Source organism: Equus przewalskii, chromosome 25 (genome assembly GCF_037783145.1).
Source record: "Equus przewalskii isolate Varuska chromosome 25, EquPr2, whole genome shotgun sequence".
NCBI lineage: Eukaryota > Metazoa > Chordata > Mammalia > Perissodactyla > Equidae > Equus > Equus przewalskii.
The window spans coordinates 43,035,136-43,061,080 of record NC_091855.1 but is presented as its reverse complement, the minus strand read 5'-3'; the positions used below and the strand labels follow the sequence as shown (position 1 = coordinate 43,061,080).

Here is a 25,945-nt window from a genome sequence, read left to right as displayed (position 1 = left end):
CCCTGTTTCCTGCCAGAGAACGCTCCACTGAACATGCTTCTTACATTTCCCTTGATTATTTTTTAAAAATATTTAAACATGAAGAATAGTGTTTAAGATTATTTTGGGGGCTCCAAGTTTAGCTTACATTTCACTTAAAGGCTCTCCATCTTTTTTAAGATAGAGAAAAGGCTCAAATAACAAATGTTTAAACCCATATACAAAATAACAGGACTGCAGACTGAACTGGTTTTTACAAGTTGATATTGGGCTTTATATAAACACAGGTGTGCACACACACCCCCCCCCCCCCAAAGATATTTTTTCCAATCTATACAGGTGGGACAATCTATATTCATTTAACTGGATGTTGATAATTGCAACTCATATCAAAATTAAATTCAAGATTAATATTTTGAAAGTTTACATTAACTGATGCACAAAATCTAGAAGTAAAAAACACAGGATTCATATCCAGTGATGCTGCACTATTTGAATAAGAAGAGTCAACCCAAAGAAAGTTTACGTGCCTTAAAAGCAGCTCAGTTTCAATACCTAAAGGCCTCACTTGGAAAATAAACGAGATAAAATAAGAAAGGAGTTCTTAAGAGGAGGTAGTAGGGAGGAGAGGAAGATAAGTCAAAAATTTCAGAACATCCTAAGTTTAACTTTGGGTTAAAGTACAAATTTAAGTTAGCCTTTGTTAAAGATTAATAACACTTTTTCAATATAACGTTACTTGTGACTTTATTGCAAAGAAAAAAGTTTCTGAATTTATTAGATTCTTAAAAAAAGCCCTCACTCATTGGACAGTCACTCAAAGTTTTCCATTGGCATGGCATTTTTCTTAACTAAGGATAAAATAAAAGGAGAAATTTGCTCATTCTCATTATGGTTTTTTTTGTCCTCAGGGATAGTAGATTGGAATGCGCAGCTAAGCTCCTTTCTTTCAATCCCCTGAAGATGCGTAATTCAACCAAATGCATCTTTAAACCGAACCAGCCCTGGGGGTCTAGTGGTTAAGACCAGCGTCTCACCTCCGCAGGGCGTTCGTTTCCCGGTCAGAGAAGCACCCCACCCGTCTGTCGGTTGTCACACTGGCAGCTGCATGTTGCTGTGATGCTGAGAGCTGTGCCAACGGGATTTCAAATACCAGCAGGGTTACCCAGGTTTCAGCGGAGCTTCCAGACTGAGACAGACTAGGAAGAAGGGCCTGGCCCCCCGCTTCTGAAAAAACTGGCCATGAAAACCCTATGAATAGCAGAGGAGGATTGTCTGATACAGCGCCGGAAGGTGAGAGGATGGTGCAAAGACTGGGTAGGGCTCCACTCTGCTGGACAGTGGGTCACTAGGAGTTGATGGCACTAACAACAACAAAATTTTAAACCTAATAGATTCCTAGGTTCAGGAAGGTATAAGTGCCCTTGTTAGGTCTTAAAACCTCGATCTGCTACCTCTGGATTCTGGTATGACTGGATCTAATTTAGGAAGGGGCGTGGGGGAGGGGAGGAGTGGGTCACCAAATTAACAAGACTTCAGAGTTTTCAATGTCTAGTAGAATATTTTAAAAAGCAGACAGAGAGGGATCAGCAGTGCTCTCTCAAACGTCTCCTCAGGATGAGGTCTCAAGCAGGCACCAACACAAATCCACATTTCCAGCAACCTGGTACAGTAGAAGTGGCCTAAACTCTGTCAGACAGTGTGAGGATTCTTCTGGCCTTGTCACTCACTCTTTGCTTAGGTCCACTAGTAGACACTTATTTTTGACACCTGTAAAATGGGCACAGAGCTTCTCTCCTGCGAGGCTGTGGGCGTTAAGTGCCTGTGGCAGCCCCTGGGACAGCCCCAAGGCACTGGCAGGTGCTCCACTAGCCACCTCCTCCCAGATACCCACCTAGTTGGAGAGTTTAAACCAAATCAGCAGAAAGATGGGAGATCACACTTAGAGCTTATGCAATGTATGTGTACACAGTGCAATACAGGATAATATAATGTAGCAACATTAACCCAAAGCATCATCGATTATTTTAGAGAGCTATCAAGATACTAAAACTGAAAGGTTTAGGTTTCTAAAACTGCTCTCATGTCAGATTTTTTTCTTAAGACATAAAGAAACAAAAAATACTATATACTTTCTGTGAATAAGTAAATATACATATTATTTATGTGAATACATATACACATACACAGTCTGGAATGACACACAGCATACTCCAAACAGTTCACTTTGAGAGACAGGAAAAGGTAAGAGATTTAGGGGATAAGGCCAAGAGAATTTTGGTTTTATTTATAATTTTTAAAAAATGTAAAGGTGGTATATTCACATATTATTTGACTAAATGAAAATGGATTTTTTTAGATTAGATTTAGAAAAGATTAGAAAAAGATCAACAGAAGCTAAGGCAGAAAGGACGGCTCTGGGTCTGGGGGTGACTTCACTGCCCACTGTGCAGTCGCTGCCCTCATCGTCTCTCACTGTGGCCCGAGAGGCCCGTGTGCACCACTGGCTAACCAGTTAATCTGGGGTTTTTTTTTTGAGGGGGAAGAGAAAAAATACAGAAGCTTAGTAAAAACAGGCTCAGAGTCATATTCGGCCCACACTAGAGAGATTTCCTAGTTTTCATTGGTGTCAGGACCCATGTACACTCCTAAAAAGTCTGGAGGACCCTTTCAAAGAGCTTGGATTAAGTGGGTTACATCTACTGATATTGAATAGATTAGAGAATGTTTAAAATATTTACTTAGTCATCTAAAATAATAGGCTCATTTCATGTTAACTTAAATATCATTATGAAAATAATATTATTTAAAAAAACTAGCAAGAAGAGCGGCACTGTTTTACACGTTTGCATATCTCTAATGTCTGACTTAACAGAAGACAGGTAGATCTGCGCTTGTTTCTGAATTCGATTTGTTTGATATGTCATCTTGGTTGAAGTACATGAAAAAAAGCCCAGCTTCACAAAGACAAGTTTAGTTGAAAACGGAGGTATTTCAACAGCCTTTTAAAAAACCTCTGGATATTTTTCCTTGATTTTATGCTTTCAACAAGTGGCAGTTTCTTCAAGATTAGTTGCGATGTGGAATCTGAAACCATATTGATGGGTGTTTCAGTTCCATCAGAATCCTGCGGTGTGCCCCGCACTCGGACCATCTCTCCTGCCCACACGCGTCTTGTAGCATCATTTACTGCTCTTTTGGAAAGTGCTAGTGCTCAGTTATGCAGATCTCCCACTGCACACATCCACAGGCCCCGACTGCTAACATCGCCAGGAGTCTTCAGCACTGGGAGCTGTCAAGTTCACAATGGCAGACATAAGTTTCCCCAAATTCAAATTTTTGCTTGCAACCTTGAATTTTATCATGGGCAACAAACAGTGTCACAGTTGTTTCCCTTCAATGATAGGCTCACTTGGTTCCTTTTCGAGAAAACATCTGTCAAATACTCAAGTTTTAATAACCACAGTTTGTCTTTTGTTCTTTCAAGTAAAAATGATGTTTCTAAAAAAATGGCTAGTTCAGCTTGCAACTCAAACCACTGCGGGTTTTCCTGAGACAGCCAACGTCCTCCAGCACAGCAGGGGGCTTTATGCGAACGCCACACATCAGCACACAATATTAGAAGGTGTGGACAGAAAGGGCGAGATTTAACATAACTAACCACTTCCTGCTTCCTCAAGGACGTTCTCAGGTGACTGGTGTGCTCGTGGTGGGGAACAGAGTGGCCCCTGGCTGGACAGCACTGCCTGCTCCATGGAAGGAGCTGTCTCACTCACCACTGCCTTTGTACCATCCAGGCAAATGGCCACACACAGAGCCAGACAGGGCCTTGGTGTTCTCAGGAAGAGTTTTGGTCCTGCAGACCCCTTAAAAGTATCTCCGGGGCTCCAGGCGCCCTGGCACCACGCTCATGAACGCTGCCCTCTGCAAAGGCTGAGGACACCTTCACAGCTCGAGTTCTGAGAACACGGTATCAAACGCCACCCCGCAATAAGCTTGGCCTACTACACAAAGGTGAAAAGAACAATTCCTAGTGGCATGGGTACCAAAACCATCTACAAATGCAAATACACATGAACGCACACCCCCTCCCACCTCTTCCTCTTCAAAGCCTGCCAAGAATAAGGGACCAGCAACTTAGGAAGAATTGGGCTTGTTCCCCAGAGAGAAACATCACTATTCTCAAAACTCTCTAAGTCAAAATACACATCGTTCATGAATAACTCAATCAGCAGACAAAAATCCAAATACAGTATAAAAAGTTCAAATATCTCAAAGAGAATAAATAACCTAATCAAACAGTGTTAACAGTTCAAATTGTATTAAAAACACAACAATATTAAAACTTTAAACAGTAAAACAGAAGGTTATAGTTGAGATTCCACTTAATTCCAATACTATCTCAATTAAAAAATCCCAACAAAAAACAAATTCAGAGGAGTCAGATGTAGCAGGATTTGACAGTAAGACAGCAAACCTTTGGAAGCCAAACTGCTAAAGCATCAGAAAGCATCATACGCATTTAAAAACAACTAAAGGGAAATGACGTGAAATCACCCTATTTGGGACTAATCACAGATAATATCTCTAACTTCTAAAAACAGAAGTCCTTATGAATGTTATGCTAAAACTCTTTTCTTCAAGAGTTAAAAGCAGGGGGAGGAGGGAATGTACATAAATACTGATTTCTTATTTTACTTAAGAGATGGGACCCAAACAGGGATCAGTAAGTACACTCTCATGGAGAGGCCCTGGGGACGGCGCTTGAGATCATCTTATCAGGTAATTCTATACATAATCTACACGCAGAGCATAGTACAAACTCCAGGATTACTGATGATACTAATTTCCTCCAGGTGGTGAAATGACTAGCGGACTGCATGAGGAGAGAAGGCTTGGTGAAGGGTAAACGGGGGAGAGAGCCAGACGAGTTTCAAGATGAACGAACACAGGTATCACAGCTGTCGAAAAATAACACAAGCTGCGGTTAAGATGCTGGGCTCCGAAGTCCCACATCTGACCTAGAAAAGGGGTGACAACCACGGCAACCACTAACACTTTGAGAGCTGACGACACTCCAGGCACCATTTTAAGCACCTTCTACGTATTCATCACTCCTTTAACCCTCCAAAAACCCAAAGAGGCAGGTCATCTTATTCTCATGTCATTCCCATTTCCACGCACAGAGAGGGAGCAGCTTGCCCAAAATGGCTCAGCTAGCTGGTGGTCCTGTGGCTTCAGACCCTCGCTGTTCACAGCAAGCGCTCTCTCAAGTTCAAAGGGAACTTTGGTTTTATCTTGGAGCGTGCCTTAAAGGCTGTTTCACTTTAAGACATCAATAAACATGCAAATAAACATCAAATAAGGTGTACACTCCAAAAACACTCTTTGGTAAGATGGTGCAGCCACTATGAGTTAGCAATGAGGGCCTGGTGCTGGCTGGCAGGGGCACCCCCTGCTGTGAGGCTGCCACTACTGAGGGGGCCACTGGGAGCTAGGCTGCAAGGTCTCAACCCCACCCAGCCAGGACGGCCAAGTTCCCACCTGACTACTTCACTGACCAATTTGTCAACAATGGAATGAAAGGAAAATCGTAGGACAAGCCAAAACTTGAACATGAAAGACCACCGCTCACTATTTAGGAAACAATTTCTAAGTAATTACATCTCCTTTGCACATTTTTTCTAAAGCAGAACATTTAAAAGATATTTCTCTCAAATATTGCAAAAAAGTTTAAACCTACACAGAAATTGATTGAATACCTGTACCCCCACTTCCTGAGATTCAACAATTATTCGTGTTTTAGCATATTTGCTTGAGTTATTTTTCTCTCTGTGGTTTGAAGCAAGTTTCAGTGATCACGATACCTCCCTCTTCAACGCTTCAACCTGCCATCGCTCAGAGCAAGGACAGCTCCCCACAATGTCACACCCAGGAGACGCACGGGACTCCACAGCGCCCACAGCACTCTGCACTCAGCCTTCTCCAACTGCCCGAAAAGCCTCTTCCATGGGTTTGATTCTGTTGCTTCAGAACAAAGGTCTGCTACAGAGTCGCGCACTGTATTTGATCGCTACATCTCTTTATTTACTCAAACTACAAGGGTTTTGACTTATGAATAATTCAAGGAGCTAAAACAAAACCAGCCTTTACTTGCTGCAGTTTGCTCCTGCACTCCAGCCAATGTCTTTCCAAGATTAAAAAGATGCACTTTTCTTTAAGCGCGTCAGTGGGAGAAACCACCCCATTTTGCAGAGCTCTCCACAGCCTTGGGGTAATGCCTCCGTCCGACGGGAAAGAGGAGATGGAGTCTGAAGCAAGGCCCAGAGCACAGTAGTCACCTGTATCCACTTTTCCCACCAGTGACCTTGTACAGTTTCTCACGAGCCTCACAAGTACTATTTGACTGATCAATTAGCTAATACACCAATTAACTGTTACCGAGTGTTCTTTCAGAGAAATAACTTTTTTATTTTCAGTTCAACGCTGACTGAGTGCTTATACTCAAGGAACGACGGCAAATGTCATGAGAAGTAGCCAATTGACCTTGACTTTCCTCAGGATGCTCAGGATTCATGGAGGAGAGAAGAAAATTAAGGCACCAATGAATCCCTGGCAGACGTGCTGAGTGAGACGGGACGGCAGGGAAGGAGGCGATCAACTCCCCCTCACCAAGAACGCAGACACAGAATCTAACAGACTCTCATCTAAACCTGAGAGGAGTCTGAACTCCAGACACTCAAAGATATTACACTACAGAAAATGCTAACCATCAGAAGGTTCATGTGATGTGGAAGCTTTCCCCACCACCTCACAACACTCTAAAGTGGTGCAGACAGCATGAGCTCTGACTGTTTTATTCATTCTCTGTGGCTCTGGACAAGAGGCTCCCCTCCTCTTCTAGAACAAAATGGGAGCAACGCCTCACAGTGCTGGGCAGTTGTGGCGAGAGAACAGGGTTAGGAGGATGTGGCCCTGGTCCAGCACACGGAAGGCGCTCTATAAATGCTGCCTCTCCTGGGGCCGCCACCAGTAGCAGCTTGGGGACATGCAGTTAGGGTGGGGACCCTGGATTTGGCCTTATAGGCTGGTGACCTTGGGGAGAGGCACACTAGGACGTGTCCTGCTCCCCTCCCAGGCAGGAATGCTGGGAGGAACGTCAGTCACCGTTCACAAAAGCTTGAATCGACTGGCAGAGGACTGCGGGGTTCAGAGAACCACCGTGCAACTGCACCTGACATATGGAACCAGAGCAGGATGAGGAGCAGGTTGTACTCCAAACTACGCTGCCCTTGAGGAGTCTGTCCTTTTTCTAGGTTTAAAACACACACCCTTTTCTTGACTATTAACCTCATCTTTTTATTTTTCTCTCATTCTTCTACACAATTAACATACTTCAATGACAACATTCTAGAAGTTTAGCTTCTGCTGCAAGGCAGCAGTCATGATCAGAATTCTCCGAGCAGACATACCCAAGTTCAAGGGAAGACTAATTAACAAAAGGTGTGCAGGCTTTACACAAACATGCATCTCCCCGGAGAGCTACTTAGTTACTCTGGTAACGTTCCATCCTGTCAGGAACACAAAGGAAACAACTTCACGTACAGTGTCACCATAGGTAAGCTTTACACGTGCATTTCTAAACGGTCACTTCATAGAGAGTGACAGTTACACAACACATAGATGTTTGTGAAGCGAAAATCTTGAGTTGAGCTGATGCACTATTCGGAGAGAATGACTCACTGGTATGATCTTTTGAAGGGTCTTTTATTTTTGGTCATCACCGAAACATTCTTCCTTCCTAATTTTGGGGAATGAAGATAATCCTAGGTACTCACTACACTGCTGACTGCACACCACGCAGGAGTGTTCTGCATCTGGGAATCACTTCCACACTGCCTCTTGCACGTTTTTCTCTAAATTTTTAGTGGAAAGGTAAGATGTTGATCGAATTGGTGACTCAGAAGTACTCGTGAGAAACCAAACCTTTCTATAAACAGACCTCCACTTCCCAGGTAGAGTGGGTTGACACAAAAAGAGTGATTTGCTCCCCAGTTCCCCGCCCAGATTGATTGGCTACTTCTCAGTGTTTCCAAGACAGACTCAACAGCAGGTGAGCTTACTAAGAACCAGAACAAGATCAGAGCAATCAACTACCTTGCTGAGGCCAGAATAAACCCAGCTGAAAAAGGGTCCCACCACTCTCATCCTCACTGGCCATTCACACCTTTTTGGCTTGGCCATCCCTGCCTTCAAGCTGGCTCTGGAAACCCCACCAGGCCATCCCTTGCGGGAAGACGCATTGCAGCTGAAAGCCTGTGTGGCACTTAACGTAGTTTACTGATCTTAACAGGCAATCAGAAAAATTCAAGGAATAGTCCAGAACAGGGGTCAGCAGACTATGAGCTACGGGCCAAATGCGGCCTGCCACCTGCTCTTTAAACAAAGCTTTCCGGGGACTTGTTCCACCTGTTCATTTATTCACTGTCTAGGGCTGCTTTCATCACAGCCGAAAATATTTATCACCCAGCCCTTTCTGAAAAAGTTTGTCAATACCAGTCGAGAATTGCACTGTCAATATAGTAGCCACTAGATGCATGTGTCTCTTTAAATTTTAAAATGAAATAAAATTAAAAATTTGGTTTCTCAGTTGCACCAGCCACATTTTAAGTGTTCAGTAGTCACCTGCGGCCAGGGCTCACAGTGGATAGCGCAGAGAACATTTCCACCACCACAGACCGTTCTCTTGGACAGCACTGGAAGCACGGGATTTAAGTCATCAAGCTAAATTTACAGCCATCAAGTTCCAGGTGCTGCTTTCTCTTTTTACAGACAGAAAAGTTCACACTGTTTCAACGAGACGTTCCTTGCACACTGGTACTCTTTAGGATATGCCAATTGACCACATTAATTGAAAACTCTAGACCATTCAGTAGAAGATAACTATCAAACCCATAGGAACTACTAACCAGTTCAGTGACCTATTGATTTGTTGCTTGACTGTCCCCCCCCGCCCCCCACCCGCCCCCGTCAACGCTGAAAGCTGGGCCACAGAGCTTGCTTCACACTCGAGTCAGGAGCCTGCTTGGCACGTGGTGGTAGGGACTCGACAAATATTTGTAAAATGAAGGAAGAAATGAACCCTGGCACGAAACTGTCGTACACAAGAGGCCACTGAAACGGATGTTGATAAGGCGCTGGGAAGGAGCGCTATTCTAATACTGTGGCAAAGGTTCTGCAAACAGCCAACATTTCCATTTTAAAATGAGTTTATTTTTTTAAAAAGATTCCAAACAAAACAAAACCACTGCCTGGGTTTGGATTCTGGCCCCACAATTCCTGGCTGTGTGACCTTGGGCAAGTTATTTTCCCTTCTGTGTGGAAGGCCCCTCCTTCCTAAATGAGAACCATGAGCACCCCAGAGGGCAGGAACTCAGTGTGGCCCGTCCAGCCTCATGACATCAGCCCCTGCTCTCCAGCACCTGCCCAGAGTTAGCGCTTCCTGTGTCCTGCGCCAGGGCCCCCATGCGGGGCTGTGTGTCACTGCCATGTTGAACCCCTCAGCACCGGACACACGGCAGAGCTGCTACTCGGATGTTAAACTGATCAAGAATCTAGAAGCCAAGGTAAATAATACAAATTTTGCTAAACCACACATCAACATGCTTGCTCTGAAAAGTCCTCGTGAGTAAATCAAGTGTTCCTCAAGTTGTGAAATTAGAAATGACCCCACTGTTTGAACTAGAAGTCAGTTTTACGTCCTAAAGGTCACCCCTTCTTAAAAACTCAAGTCTCTTTCAAGTTAATGCACTTCACCACTTTTCCCTCCACAATCAGAGAGTAACACCCAGCCACTCAACCAACAGCAAGAAAACCAAAGCAGCCATAATAAGGTCTGGGAATCACCAAAAAAAAAAAAAAAAAAACAATGTGGTATAAGGTATAAAATCAAATGATTCCATTTCAGAACAAATTTATAGTTCAAAAAATGACGTACATTAAATGTCTAATAGAATCAGAAAACTCACAAGCCAAAAAAGTCTGTTCATAAGAAAATTCCTTAAAAGTATAAAAATATACATTTTACATGCAATAAAATTATCTTATTGCTAACTAGTCAGTGTTTAAGTACTAACTTAAATCTAAACACAATTACATTTTGTTTTTGCCCATTTGGTTCCTGCAACTACAATATCTAAACGCCATCTGTGGTCAGATTTGCTCTCTCCTGGGTGCACTACGAAACAATGCCTTTTAGCCGGACCTGCAAGTTGGCCACTGTGGATATTAACTCCCACCAGCTTCATTAAAGAGGATTTGAAGAGAAAAGTAACACCCATTTTATTCCAACAGCTCGGGCATTCACGTGGCTTTATCTTCCCTGGGTACACCCTAGGATCTGAAAAATCTTGTCTGGCATTTTAGTCATACGGACTATTAGTCACCTCGAAATCTTGCCCCCACCCTTCCTTAACACGAGTCCTTACAGGAGATTCTGACAGTTAAAACTGTTTTGTTGGGGATAGCTGTGACATTATAAATTTTAAAGTGATTTGATAAAGCTTAACATCTATTTTCTATTTCATCCAATTTTGATCAGTAAATTTATACAATATTTTAAAATACCAGGTAAGAATAAGTATATTACTACCCTGATGCTTATATTTTGAGTATTATTAATTACTATGGTAATTGTGTTTTTAAGCTATATTTTGAATCTAAATTTTGTATTAACTACAAGAGGCAAACTGTAATTATTATGAGATCTACATATACATTGAAAACTTGTTGCCATTTTAAATTTTAAAGTCAAATGCCAATATAGAGCCTATTTAAATGCAAAATATTTCCTACTATTCCGTGAAAGGGCTAACATCTCAGAAATTATGACCCACAATGGATTTCAATATTTCAAAGCATGAGTATGTTTCTCTTTCAGGCTCCATGGCAAGAATGCAAACAATCCTTTTAAAGGAAGTTCTTTTCTAATCATTTTTGCATATTTTCTGGCTGCAGCTCATCTTTAACTCAGAGATGTGTCCCTGATGAAACCCTTGTGGTGTTAAGCAACACAGATGTAACAGAAACTCTGCGTACAGACAACTTGGCCAGGCGCTGCCGGCCCGCCTCTCCTTCCTACCCCCACCCAATACCTTCCTCGGGCAGTGACTTCACATCCTTTGACATCAGCACTGCTCTGAAAGGGGGATGGGAGAGCGAGCAGAAAGCAGAAAAACCAGCTTTGAACTATGCATGCAAGGCCTCTCTCAAGACTCAAATTCTGTAAGTAGTTCGTAAAATGCCAAACTGCAGTGACACACCCGACCTCCTCTTGTTAAGTCTGCAGCGACATGGAATGAATTCTGCTGTAAAGGACTTCCTGCTTTTCTTATCTGAAGCACAATAGCCATTTATTAACTAACCACAGAAGGTTTCGATTCAGGGAAACACACGGTAACTTACCTCGAATATGGAGAAGGGCCACGGGCTGGAAAGGCCCATTGGAGTTGGCCGCATCCACCACCATCCTGCTGCCCGCTTTATTACATGTCAACATCTAGACTTCAGCGGGAAAGGCAGTGTACTCCTTAAGGCAAGAAACCAGCCTCCATTTTAGTTTAAAAAAAAAGACAAACTGAAGCTCTCTGCAGCTGGAGGGAACTGGCTGGTTCGTGATGTCAGCAGGCATGGAGCTCGCTGATTGGCCGGAAGCTGCAACTTAAAATGACACTAAAAAAACTGCAAATGGAAAGAGCGTTCTGTTTGGCTGTCAGCGTGCATGAAAAGCCTGGACATTTTTCGGCTTTCTGCGGTCTTCATTTCTCAATAACTTAGGCAAAGATCCCATCTCTTAGGGGGCAGGACTGAGGCCACAACCCCGGCTAGACTGTAAACAAATGATTCTGAGAGAGCTATCAAAAAAAAAAAAGTGTGCATCTTATGTCTCTGTGAAGTTTACATTTTAGCATTTCCCTAACTGGTACCCCAAATTAAATGGTATTTTATACCAACCTGGCCATCCTCTATTTTCCAGTTCTAATTACTTTAACATCTGCAGCATATTTAGCATTTTGGCAACCACTTTTTAAAAAGCAAATTGCTATTCAAATATTACACAATTCCAATTCATTAGTTTGGACTCCCGTTCAACCTCTCCTACTACTAAGTTACGAACTTGCAATCCTCAAACGCTGGTTTTTCTCCAGACCTAATCTTTTCTCGAAAAAGTTCAGTTAATTATATAGAAAATGAAAGCTTCTTTATATTCAATAGCTAGAAAGTGCTACAAATTAAAGGTATTCATACGATCTGGCTGTGGGAATTAAAGAATGCCATCAAATGAAATGAAGTGTTCATTTTGGTCAACATATTAGATACTTTAAGTTTTAGGAATTTGGATAAAATTTAAAATTTTTAAATTAAAAAAGATATTTCACTTATTTTTATGGAGCTAGTATTAAAAGCTATTATTCAGATCTTAATTTCCTATCTTCAAAAAACGTTAATGTAAAAAGCTGTTAAAAGAAGAAAGACAACATTTTTGAGTTGGAGTATCCTCAGGGGAAGGCGGGATTGGAGAAATGATTCCCTACAAAAAGAAATACTATTACTAGCTCCAAATGAAAACCAATAAACTATAAAGAAAAATCTCTGCCAGGTAGAACTGAAAAACATTCCTCACCTATTCACACGTACAACTAAGTCTGTCCAAACCACATCTCTTTTTATAATTTCTCACACAACTCCCCCCACCCCATTTGCCCACTTGTGAACAGAAGGTAAAAGCCCTGTGGTTCCTAAACGTAATTCACAATAGTAAGAACCCCCTGAAACAGACTAGGGTTAGCAGATACATCTGTGGGTAGGCACTCGATACATTTCAATGAATGAATAAACTGCTACAATCCTTCACGGGTGCTTATTTAGTCAGCCTCACCAGTAAGAATGTAGTTTTCACTGTGTGTATGAATAACCACTGAAAAAACAGACAAGCAAAAGCAAACCAAATCCCATTCCTGCCCCACTTTCCGCAGAGCTGAAGGACGCTGCTGGCTTCCAGAGCTGGCCATGAAATTATTTATGACAAGCAGTGAGGAGTGGGCATCACCTGAGCATACTGCTGGCCTCACACCTGCCCGGCTCCTCTGCTATCTGAACAGCAGACATGGTTTAACAAGAGAGCCTGTGCTTTGAGTCAGGTAATGTGAACTGAGATTCTGGCTGCCGACCCTCTGGGTTCACCAGATGCGGGGAGGAGAGCTCTCCCTAGGACTCACCATTACCTTCTCACCCAGGGAGTGAGGCCAGGTGAGCTCAGACATAAGTGCAAGCAGGAACACAGTCTGCACAGGGCTTGGTAAGGGGTTCAGAAGCAGATGCTGACTGCAGATCTATACATTGAAAACAGAGAGACCTGCCCTCAAATAGTTTGATACGTCATACGAGATGAGATGAGGAAATGTGCTGATAAGCTGGAATGCAGAAATAAGGGGGAAAGAATCTTCATATAAAATATACAGATTAGATGTCAATGAAAAAGCAAAGACCTCTTGATGTATTTTTCCTAATGATCTCAGATCAAAGGATCTCAACTTTATTAGTGATTTTCCCCCATGCTCTTTTGAAGCCTTATGCATATAGAGTAGTTCTTTAAAGAACTCAAAGACTGTGATCTGGAAATCACTGATGAAACATACTCTAAAATATGAATAAGGCAACAAACAGATAAATACAATCACGTACTGCAGAACAACGTTTTGGTCAACAACAGACCACATATAACATATACGATGGTGGTCCCAGAGATTAGTACCATAAAGCCTAGGCGTGTAGTAGGCTATACCATCTAGGATTGTGTAAGTACACTCTACGATGTTCGCACAATGACAAAATTGCCTAATGACGCATTTCTCAGAAGGTATCTCCCTCATTAAGTGACGTGACTGTAATACGGAGAAAGGAAAAAAAAAGATGAACTGTTTAAAGATAAGGTGTGTTTCTGAACTGGAAGCATACATACTCTAAATATGCTGATGTCAATTTTTCCCCAAAGTAACTTACAGTTTTAAAGCAATTCCAGTCAAAATTCAGATGGCTCCATTATTTTTCCAAGTATTTGACAAAATACCTGGAAAAAAAAGAACAAGGCCGCTTCTCATGAGGAAGCCTAGTCCTACCAATTCTAAAGCTTAGGAATTAATGACAGTGCGACATGGGCTCAAGAGGCAGGTTAATGGAATAGAAGCAACAGCCCCCAAACTGCTAAGTATCTTTAGACAAGTGTTCGTGATAAAGAATGAATCTCACGTCAGTGGAAAGGGAAGATTAGCTGGATAACTGGCTATACGTAGGGAAAAGTCAATTTAAATCTTCACCTCACACCAAAATAGAATCTGAGATGGGTTAAATAAAAAACCAATTCAGGGTCAGCCCCAGGGGCCTAGTGGTTAAGTTCCGCATGCTCTGCTTGGCAGCCTGGGCATGGGCCTACACCACTTCTGTCAGCTGCCATGATGTGGCGGCAGCTCACATACAAAAAGAAGAAGATTTGGCAGTGGATATTAGCTCAGAGCAAATCTTCCTCAGCAAAAAGCAAACAAACAAAAAAACAATTAAATGAGAAAAACAAGGGGCTGGCCCAGTGGTGTAGTGGTTAAGTTTTTGTGCTCTGCTTTGGTGGCCTGGTGTTTGCAGGTTTGGATCCCAGGCATGGATCTACAGACCACTTGTCAAGTCACGCTGTGGTGGAGTCTCACATAAAATAGCGGAAGACTGGCAACAGATGTGAGGTCAGGGCCAATCTTCCTCACAAAAAAACAAAGAAAAACAAATCTAATCCCTCTCCACCCCCTTGAAGTCTCTACAGCTTTTACAATAAAAGGTAAGTGAATATCAAGTCTCGAGTTAGAAGAGGACATTTAAAAACACCAGACAAACTCCTAAGGGATATTGCTCACATCATATCAAAAAATTTATAAATTGGGGCTGGCTTGGTGGCACAGCAGTTAAGTGCACAAGTTCTGCTCTGAGAGCCTGGGGTTCGCCGGTTTGGATCCCGGGTGCAGACATGGCACCGCTTGGCATGCCATGCTGTGGTAGGCATCCCACATATAAAGCAGAGGAAGATGGGCATGGATGTTAGCTCAGGGCCAGTCTTCCTCAGTGAAAAGAGGAGGACTGGCAGTAGTTAGCTCAGGGCTAATCTTCCTCAAAAAAAAAAATTTACAGATTTCTGTATGTTCCCTCCAAAAAACAAAAGGAAATATAAATGCTATAAAAACAAGGAGTTAATAATATTACTATAATTGATTAGAAAAAAACAGGCCTCATGTTTAAATGATTCAGTTCACAAAAGAACTGATCAATAATTGTATGAAAAAGTATTTCTCTGCCTATCAAATCAACATAATTTCAAAAAATGATAATTATTCAATACTGGTAAAAGCATGCTGTAACCTTGCCAACAAATCTATAAATTGTTCTGATCCTTTCGGAAAATAATTTGGCAATATGTATCAAGGTTCTTTAAGTAATTTTACTTCTGGGAATCCATTCTACAAATGCAGTAGCTATGAGTGAGCATCATCACGTTTTAAAAAATACTTATTTTTACAATTGTGTTAAAATACACGTAAGATGAAATTTACCACCCTAACCATTTTTAAATGTGCAGCTCAATGGCATTAAGTACATTCACATTTTTGTGTAACCATCACCACTATCTACCCACAAAACTCTTTTCATCTTGCAAAACAGAAACTGTCCCCATTAAACACTAACTCCCCTCCCCTCCCCTAGACCCTGGCACCCACCATTCTGCTTTCTGTCGCTATGAAGTTGACTCCTCTCGGTACCTCAAATAAGTGGAATCAAACAGTATTCGTCCTTCTGTGACTGGATTATTTCACTCAGCATAACGTCCTCAAGGTTCATCCATGTTGTAGCATACTGCAAAATTTCTTTCCTTTTTAAGGCCAAACACTATTTCATCATATGGATACACCACATTTTGTTCCATTTATCCCTTGATGGACACTTCGGCTGCCTCTGCTTTTTGGCTACTGTGAATAATGCTATAACACGGGTATACAAATATCTATTTAAATCACTGCTTTTAATTCCTTTGGGTGTATACCCAGAAGCGGAATTGCTGGAACATATGGTAATTCTATGTTTAATTTTCTGAGGAACTGCCATGCTGTTTTCCATAGTGGCAGCATCACTGTACATTCCCACCAGCTGTGCACAAGGATTCCGATTTCTCAACATACTCACCAACACTCGTTATTTTCTGGGGTTTTTTTTTTGACAGTAGCCATCCTAATAGGCAAAAAGTGGTATCTCACTGTGGTTTTTATCTGTATTTTCCTAACAACTAGTGATGTTGAGTATGTTTCCATGTGCTTATTGGCCATTTGTATATCTTCTTTGGAGAAATGTCTATTCAAGTCCTTCACACATTTTTTAATTGGGTTGTTTGTTTTCTTACTGTTGAGTTGCAGGAGTCCTTTTTAAGTTCTGGGTATTAATCCCTTATCAGATAAATGATTTGTAAATATTTTCTCCCATTCCATAGGTTGCCTTTTTCTGTTGATTGCATCCTTTGATGCACAGAAGTTTTAAATTCTGATGTAGCCCAATTTATCCATTTTTACTTTTGTTGCCTATGCTTTTGGTGTCATATCCAAGAAGTCAGTGGCAAATTCAATGTCATGAAGCTTTTCCTCTAAGAGTTTATAGTCTTAGCTCTTCTGTTTAGGTCTTTGACCCATGTTGAGTTAATTTTTGTGTGGGGGGTAAGGTAAGGGACCAAACTTCATTGTTTTGCATGTGGATATCCAGTTTTTCCAGCACCATTTGTTGATAAGACTGTCCTGTCCCCACTGAGTGTTTGGCACCCTTGTTGAAAATCTTTGACCACATATGTGAGGGTTTATTTCTGGGCTCTCTGTTCTACTCTATTGGCCTGTATGTCTGTCTTTACAGCCGATATCAGCCTGTTTTGGTTACTGTAGCTTTGCAGTAAGTTTTGAAATCAGGAAGTGTAAGGCCTCAACTTTGTTCTTCTTTTTGAGATTGCTTTGGCTATCTGGGGTTCCCTTGTGATTCCATGTTTATTTTAGGATGGGTTTTTCTATTTCTGGGAAAAAAACCATCATTAAGATTTTGATAGGGATTGCACTGAATCTGCAGATCACTTTGGGCAATACTGATGTCTTACCACTATCAAGTCTTCCGATCTATAAACAGGAGACGTCTCTCCATTTCCTAGTGTCTTCTTTAGTTCCTTTCAGCAACATTTTGCAGTTTTCACTGTACAAGTCTTTTATCTCCTTGGTTAAATTTATTTCTAAGTTATTTTATTCTTTTTGAGAGCATCACATTTTTATTTATGATTCTAAAATATCAAAAACGGCCTTAATGTCAAAGAGATTATCCCACACAGTGAAATATTACACACCCATCAAAATATCTATAAATTTATAAATAAAAGTATAAGTGAAAAGGGCAGTGTATAATTTTTCAGAAATAGTACAATCAAAAAGAAACACTCCCTCCTCAACAAAATATTGGCAAATTGAATACAGCAATACATTAAAAAGATCATACAGCATGATCAAGTGGGATTCATATCAGGGACACAGAGATGGTTCAACATCTGCAAATCAATCAATGTGATACACCACGTTAACAAAATGAGGAACAAAATCACATTATCATCTCAACAGATGCAGAGAAAGCATTTCACAAGATCCAACATCCATTCATGATAAAAATTCTCAATAAAATGGGTATAGAAGGAAAGTACCTCAACATAATAAAGGCCATATATGACAAACCCACAGCCAACATCCTACTCAATGGGGATAAACTGAACGCCATCCCTCTGAGAACAGGAACAAGACAAGGGTGCCCACTCTCATCACTCTTATTCAACATAGTACTGGAGGTTTTGGCCAGAGTAATTAGGCAAGAGAAAGGAATAAAAGGAATCCAAATAGGCAATGAAGAAGTGAAACTCTTGCTGTTTGCAGACAACATGATCTTACGTATAGAAAATCCTAAGGAATCCATCAGAAAACTACTAGAAATAATCAACAACTACAGCAAAGTTGTAGGATACAAAGTCAACTTACAAAAATCAGTGGTATTTCTATACTCCAATAACAAACTAACAAAACAAGAACTCAAGAATACAATCCCATTTACAATCGCAACAAAAGGAGTAAAATATCTAGGAATGAATTTAACCAAGGAGGTGAAAGACCTATACAAGGAAAACTATAAGACATTACTGAAAGAAATTGACAATAACATAAAGAAATGGAAAGAGATTCCAAGCACATGGATCTGAAGAATAAACATAATTAAAATGTCCATACTACCTAAAGCAATCTACAGATTCAATGCAATCCCAATCAGAATCCCAATAACATTCTTCACAGAAATAGAACAAAGAATCTTACAATTTATACAGGGCAACAAAAGACTCATATAGCTAAAGCAATCCTGAGAATCAACAACAAAGCTGGAGGCATCACAATCCAAGACTTCAAATTATACTACAAAGCTACAGTAATCAAAACAGTATGGTACTGGTACAAAAACAGGCACACACATCACTAGAACAGAACTGAAAGCCCAGAAATAAAATCATACATCTACAGACAGCTAATCTTCAACAAAGGAGCCAAGGACATACAATGGAGAAAGGAAAGTCTCTTCAATAAAAGGTGCTGGGAAAACTGGACAGCCACATGCAAAAGAATGAAAGTTGACCATTATCTTCCACCATATGCAAAAATTACCTCAAAACGGATTAAAGACTTGAAGGTAAGACCTGAAATCATAAAATTTCTGGAAGAAAATACAGGCAGTACACTCACTGACATCAGCCTTAAAAGGATCTTTTCGAATACCATGTCTACTCAGACAAGGGAAACAAAAGGAAAAAGAAACAAGTGGGATTTCATCAGACTAAAGAGCTTCTGCTTCAAGGCAAAGGAAACCAGGATCAGAATGAAAAAACAACCCACTAACTGGGAGGAAATATTTGCAAATCATATATCCAACAAAGGGTTAATCTCCGTAATATATAAAGAACTCATACAAGTGAACTACAAAAAAACAAACAACCCAAACAAAAGATGGGCACAGGATACGAACAGACATTTTTCCAAAGATGATATACAGATGGCCAATAGGCACCTGAAAAAATACTCAACATGACTCATCATCAGGGAAATGCAAATCAAAACTACACTTAGACATCACCTTACACCCATTAGAATAGCTATAATCACCAAGACAAAAAATAACAAATGTTGGAGAGGATGTGGAGAAAAGGGAACCCTCACACAGTGCTGGTGGGAATACAACTTGGTGCAGCCACTATGGGAAACAGTATGGAGATTCCTCAAAAAATTAAAAATAGAAATACCATGTGATCCAGCCGTCCCACTACTGGGTATTTATCCAAAGAACTTGAAATCAACAATACAAAGAGGCTTATGCCCCTCCATGTTCACTGCAGCACTATTCACAATAGCCACGATGCGGAAGCAACCCAAGTGCCCAGTGACTGATGACTGGATGAAGAAGATGTGAGATATACATATATATACAACGGAATACTACTCAGCCAGAAAAAAAGACAAATCGTCCCATTCACAACCACATGGATGAACCTTGAGGGTATTATGTTAAGTGAAATAAGCCAGACAGAGAAAGACAAACACCATATGATTTCACTTATTTGTGGAACATAAACAAACTTATGGACAAAGAGATTACCAGGGGGAAGGGGGGTGGGCACAAGGGGTGAAGGGGCACAGTTATATAGTGTCTGACAAATAATGTACAATTGAAATTTTACAATGTTATGAGCTATTAAGATCACAATAAAAAAAAAAGAAACAAAAAAAAAAGAAACACTCCCCAAATATCAACACTAGTCACTATGGAGTGGTATGGCCACAAGTGTTTTTCCTTTCTGAAATTTCTCTATATTTTTCAGTATTGCTAAAATTAGCACATAACACTTTCACGAAAATTAAAAGAAACAACTTTTAAAAAGACATATAGATTAAGTTACAGCAGGGAGACTCCCTCAATGCTTGCTGCCTCTTAGGCAGGGGCCAAGGACAGAGAAAGGGCTGTGATAGGAACCCAGGAAGTATGATGCAAAAGATTTATTGTGATGCATAGACGAGATCAAAACATACAAACAAAAATTAGCCTCAATTAGCATGATAAACTGAACCAGCAAATCAGAGGATGTCCACTCCCTGTCTCACAGAGCCAGGTATGGATGGCTTCATTGCCCACTGCCAAGTCTGTCACCCCTGCACCGACTCCACGTGCTCCTCTAAGCTATCAGGGCTCACTGCTCTCCAGAGCACTCTTCACTGACGAAACAAGCGTTCAGCGCAGGCAATGCAGAGGAGGCTCACGATGCAGCCATGCCGACAGCCTGCTCAGGAGGAGGCCACTCGAGTAACCCTGGGGCTGGTTCTTCTTTCCTCACCTGTAAAAGGGGGTACATGTGACCTCCTCACCTCCTCGGTTGTTAGGAGGTGCAAAAGTCAGAGACGGAGAGCACGACCCACTGAGGTGAAGCGGAGAGCTCAGGAGGGAGCAGCCGAGACCAAGGCAGGACCTACCCACACGTGGCTCTAGCCATGACGGGGAAGATGCAGGAAGCATGGACAGTGCTGCACTCCAAGAACAGGGCCTCCACCAGCAGCCTTCCCGAAGATTCCTGGGGCTGCCCTGTGAGGGGGCAGCAGAGCCACCTAAGGGACCTCTGCGTAGACTAACCTCCTCCAGGAAGTCTTTCTCTCCCCTTCCTCCCTCCCTCCCCTGGGCCAGCCCATAGACTGGCAGTGCCTGGCACACCGTGGGTGCTCCATCAAAGTGACTGAATGGATGAATCAAGCAGTAACACCCAATCCTGATCCTATAAAACCCCCTTACTACTCGTTAAACGTCTTCTCTGTGGCACATAACTAAGAGGGATACGTATCCACGTAGATACGAGGGATTCCGCGGTGGCACCCCCACGCCTCTAGCTCTCCTACGACAAGCCCACTGCTCTTCCCTTCCTGCCGCGGCGGCAGCAGCGTGAAGGGCTTGAGCTAAGACTAAACGGCAAAGGTGCCGGGTCTGTCTGCCCACTTTCAGCTCTGGAAGGCGCACTGCACGAAAATGCAGGCTGAGAAAAAGGAATTACTTTTTATTCTCTGGTCCCTCTGTCACTTTCTTTTGGTCTTTATTTAAAAACAAACTGCCTATAAATACATCTCACTGATTTTATTTCTAGGTAGCATTTCGGAATAAAACTTCCAAATTTTCATTTCTAAATTCAGCCAAAGGTTTTATTTTTCATCTCCTCAGGCAATTTTGTAGGCAAATTAAATATGCTCATATTTTAGCGAAGAAGTTTTACAGTTTCTTTCATTAAAAGCAAGTTGTTTTTTTGAACCCAGAGAATTGTAGTGTCCTAACTGCCAGGCACTGACATTGCTCTGGCCAGCACTATTTTAACTGGAAATTATACGAGCATGGGTGATGTATGTTTTGTTGGGTAAGAAACCTAACCTAAAAAATTTGGCTTCACTTACAGTTTAAAATAGACTTTTTCCTTAGGCAGATCAAAGATACCTAGCACTCAGCTGTGTTCAAAGGTTGCCAGGGAGCTCCTGCCTGCCAACAGCAAGGACAAAGGGACGGGTGCTGGCTGCCTGTTCATCTGCGCGAGTCCTGCTGGCAATTAAAGGGGGGACGCGCTGATCCCCAGGAAAGGCCGTGGAGGAGAGTGGAGTCGACGATAAAGGTACCCTCAGTGCTCTGCTGCCGGGAGAGCTTCTTGCTTTTGTTCTCCCCACGGCTGGGCTGGAAAACCTTTAAAGCCAAAGCGAGTGCTCACACCCTTTCCTCGTCCTGAGCAGGGAGGAAGCCCACACAGAGTAGGCCGAGCACCCGTGATGCATCGAAGTGCTTTCATGTCAACTGTGAGTAACAACCTCCTTTTACAAAGCAGCAGCTGAGGTGGAGGGCGTGGTGAGCCTGGACCGGGTTCTGGCCTCCCCCCGAGGTGACACCAGGGCAATCCTCTGTGAGAAGTGAAGGACCGGGAGAGGACAGGCAGACGGCCCAGAGGGCTTTTCATTCCTTCAGCAAAAGTGTGTTTCCCGGATCCTTGGCAGATACTGGACTGGGCACCAAAAACCGACATGCAAACCACCTCTGCCCTCAGGTGACATTTTAGATCACAGTAACATGTATGGTGAATGAAGTAGTGTATGCAACGTGTCCTGCACCCCAAGTGCCATTGACAGATGAATGGATAAACAAACTGGTACGTCTATACAATGGAGTATTATTCAGCCTTAAAAAGGAAGGAAATCCTGTCACATGCTACAACACGGAAGAACCTTGAGGACATTATGCCAAGTGAATAAGCCAGTCACAAAAGGACAAATCCTGTAAGATTCCGCTTACATGAGGTTTCTAGAGTGGTCAGAATCATCGAGACAGGAAGCAGAGTGGTGGGTGCCGGGGCTGGGGGAGGGCACGGGGAGGATTTTGTTGGGGATGATGGACAGATGGTGGTGATGGGCACACTGCATTATGAATGTACTTAATGCCACTGAACTGCACACTTACGAATGGTCAAAAAGATGAACACTACGCTATGTCTACTTTACTACATTAAAGAAAAAAGGTAAGGCAGGCTTGAGGCAGGAGGCACTGGAGGCGGCAGGACAGCAGGGCATGGTGACTGCCTCTGGGGAAGGCAGAGCACGGAGGAGACCCAGGCCACTGGGGCCTAGAGGGACCAGACAGAGCATGGGACACCAGGAGAGGCTGTGTGTGCGGGAGAGAAGGAGCTGAGTGCAAGGTGCTGGGAGAGCTCCAGGAGAGCTTTGGGAAGGCCTGAAATAAACATTAAGCGTGAGATTATAGCTGCCAGCCGAAACCAAACCCCAGGGTTTTGCCTGCTCTCGCAGAGTATGACGGTCAGAGGCCTGAGACTGACCCCTGCAGTAACAGCCACGTCTGTGGCCTGAAGAGAGGGGACAGGAGGGCCCCTTGGAGGGGTGGGCTGGCTGTGGCTCGAGATGGGACACAGGCTGTCTGACACGGGACCAGCTCTCAGCTAGTCACAGGAGCGGCACTGGTGGTGCTTCTGCTGCCCAGCTGGTGGCAGAGGATAGCCAGGAGGGGTGGGAGCTGGGAAACCATGGGGGACCTGGGTCTGTCGGCTCCCTGAGGACAAGGGCCACCTCTGGTCACCGTCACTGTCCTGAGCATCTCCCCATGCTCTGGACAACCCAGAAGGTCAGTGAATATTTGCTGTGAACTGGCACCTGCCTCACCAAGCTCAGAGCTGTTTCCTCTCATTATAGTGGGCTATCAAGAGGAGACACAGAAATCACAGTGCACGACAGAAGAATGGAGCACAGAAGAAAAGACTGATGAAAGGAGTTTCCCAACCCACCAGAATTAGGAGCAGGTACTTTGGCAACTTCTCACACTCTTTTTTTTTGGTGAGGAAGACTGGCCCTAAGCTAACATCTGTGCCAATCTTCCTCTATTTTGCATATGGGACACTGCCACAGCATGGCTTGATGGAGTGCAGGTCTGTGCCCAGGATCTGAACCCGTGAACCCTGGGCCACTGAAGGGGAGCAAGAGAGCTTAACCACTATGCCACTGGTCCGGGCCCTCACACTTTATTCTTATTATTTTTCAACTGATGGGCAAGAGGCAAAGCTCCTGTAAACAGATGCATAATTCATCTTTAAGCAGTAAAAATGATCCATCTGTATGGCAAAACTTTCAATTGTATCAGAAAATAAATTCTGCTGAATGAGGCCGAAGTATTTATTTTTACAAAAGGAGGGCAAGCAATATAAAATTTTAACTGCTATTTGAAAGCCACTTTTTAAAAATTCATGTAATTCTCTCAACAACAATGTAACAACTTCTTTCCCAAAAGGCCAAATACTCAGGAACGCCTCATTTCTGCTCCAGGGTCTCCAGTTACTGGTTATTAAGTCCCGCAGTGTCCATTAGGACTCTCACGGGCCTCTCCCAGGGCTTTCTTTTCTCAAACAGGAGAACGGCGTCAAGAAACAAAGCCCATGATTAATTTACTCCTCCCATGAGTCACTTAAAAAAATTGGTCTCTTCATTTAACACTTCTACCTCCAGACCAAAAATGTTAAATGAAGGGAAAATTCAGAAAAATCTTTGAATGAACATGGCTTGAAGACCACACGCAGTCTCACTGCTAAATACACAAAAATAGGAGATACTATTTTCCACTTAACAATAGCTAAAGGCTTCACCTGATGCCAGCGCTGGACAGTGCCTCCAGCGCTCCAGGCAAGGCGCACGTGGCGCCCTCTCTGCACAGGGTCTGCAGGGGGTTTTGAAAACATATGGTCTCTGACTTTGTACTTCCTTTCCTTGAATGCCGCTTAGGGAAAGGTCCAAAGACGTGAACAACAATAACAAGAGAAGGTTCACCCTAACGCACAGTCTATGACAGCTGCCACTGGGGGCCACCACAGAATGGAATAAAAAATGGTTGTTTAAAATCCTGCTTCCATCCCCATTAGTCAGGAAGAAGACACATACGCCCACTCGCACCACCACACAGAAGATCTTACTGGAAGTTTCAGTCAACTCAAGAGAAAGATACAAGAGGGATAACAACCAGAAACAGAGAGGCGAGATACCTTATCTGCAGGTAATCTGCTTCGAGACCTGGACACCCAAAGAACAAAGTGAAAAACTGCTGCAAACAACAGGATGACCCAGGAAGCAGGACGTGAAAGACAGAGATGAGCAGCCTTCATAGCAACCACCAACAACTATGCAGGAGACATAATGGCAGAGGAGACCCCATTTACAACAGCAGCGCTAAGAGAATATCTGGGCATAAACAGAAATGTGCAAAACCCACAGGAGGGAAACTCATAAACACCCCTAAGGAAATGAAAGTGGCCTTAAACACAAAGTCGGAGCAGCCTCTTAGCTAAGAGGACGCAAACAACCTAGAGTTGCCAATCCCCCCTGGGTATTTTAAAAATTTGATGGAATCTCAATAAAAACACCAACAGCTTTTTCTGCAATGAAATGAGCCAATTCAAAGTTCCTACTGTTTGTAACCACCAATATTGTTGTTGTGAATTGTTTTAACAGGATATAGCAATAATTATGTCAATGATGTTAGAAATCAAGATTTTCAGTGTAAGACAGAGATAAAACTGAAAAATAAAGAAACAAGTGAAAACACCATAACGATAAGTTGAATTGAAAATACCAATACTGACAAATAAAAATGGCAAGCAACAGGATATATTGGAGAATATGAGGAAGCCATTTGGTGTAAACCTAATTTGGCCTGACCTTGTCTTTCCAAAAGGGCCTGACCGAGGCCGTTGAGCATGCATTGTATATCTGTTTTAGGCATTCCCTATGGCAAGAGCAAAGGCCCTTGAGATAAAGGTGCAACTTCCCTCCCGCTCCCAAGGTTGGCATTTCTTTAAGGATTAAGCATCTTTCCTTAGGCTAGAAACTGATTGCTGTGCTCACCTGTGACTGCCCAGCTCCAGACAATAGACTTGCCTCCTGCTACACCCTCTGAGAGAGCAGACCCACTACCTGCTGTGTCCATCAAGCACTGTGCGACAGGCAATCTTGTGACTATTGTGGGAGGGACATTTCAATCACATGTGAAACGTCCTGTATGGGGGTATATAACCACTCTGTATGCCTCACTTCTTTGGTGCCCTTTCTGCCTTCGGGAAGAAAGGCCCCAGGCCATGGTCCTCAGATTTCAGCTCAGAATAAACTCACCCAAGTTTTCATTTATAGATCGATTATGGATTATTTTCGTCGACAATACGAATGCACAACTAAAAAAAATATATACATATATATATATTTGCTGG

The 25,945-nt window shown here is 42.6% G+C and overlaps 1 protein-coding gene and 1 long non-coding RNA gene across 9 annotated transcripts in view; one reads left to right on the top strand and one right to left on the bottom strand.

Moving 5' to 3' along the window:
- PPP2R5C (protein phosphatase 2 regulatory subunit B'gamma) overlaps nt 1–25,945 on the bottom strand; it is a 140,461-nt gene that overhangs the window by 83,865 nt on the left and 30,651 nt on the right. The window contains exon 1 of one of the 8 annotated variants that reach the window (XM_008528572.2): nt 11,443–11,800. The exons of 5 other annotated variants lie outside the window; for them this stretch is intronic. In XM_008528572.2, the coding sequence (XP_008526794.1) occupies nt 11,443–11,536 (94 nt within the window). In that variant the 5' untranslated portion in view covers nt 11,537–11,800. Of the gene's footprint in view, nt 1–11,442; nt 11,801–25,945 lie in introns of those variants that run through there. 2 more of the 8 variants (XM_008528575.2, XM_070593587.1) reach the window with 2 other exon arrangements.
- Nucleotides 22,238–25,861, top strand: LOC103556447 (uncharacterized). Its single transcript, XR_011532899.1, has 3 exons — nt 22,238–22,466; nt 23,391–23,497; nt 24,471–25,861. It is a non-coding gene; the product is annotated as an uncharacterized lncRNA (long non-coding RNA).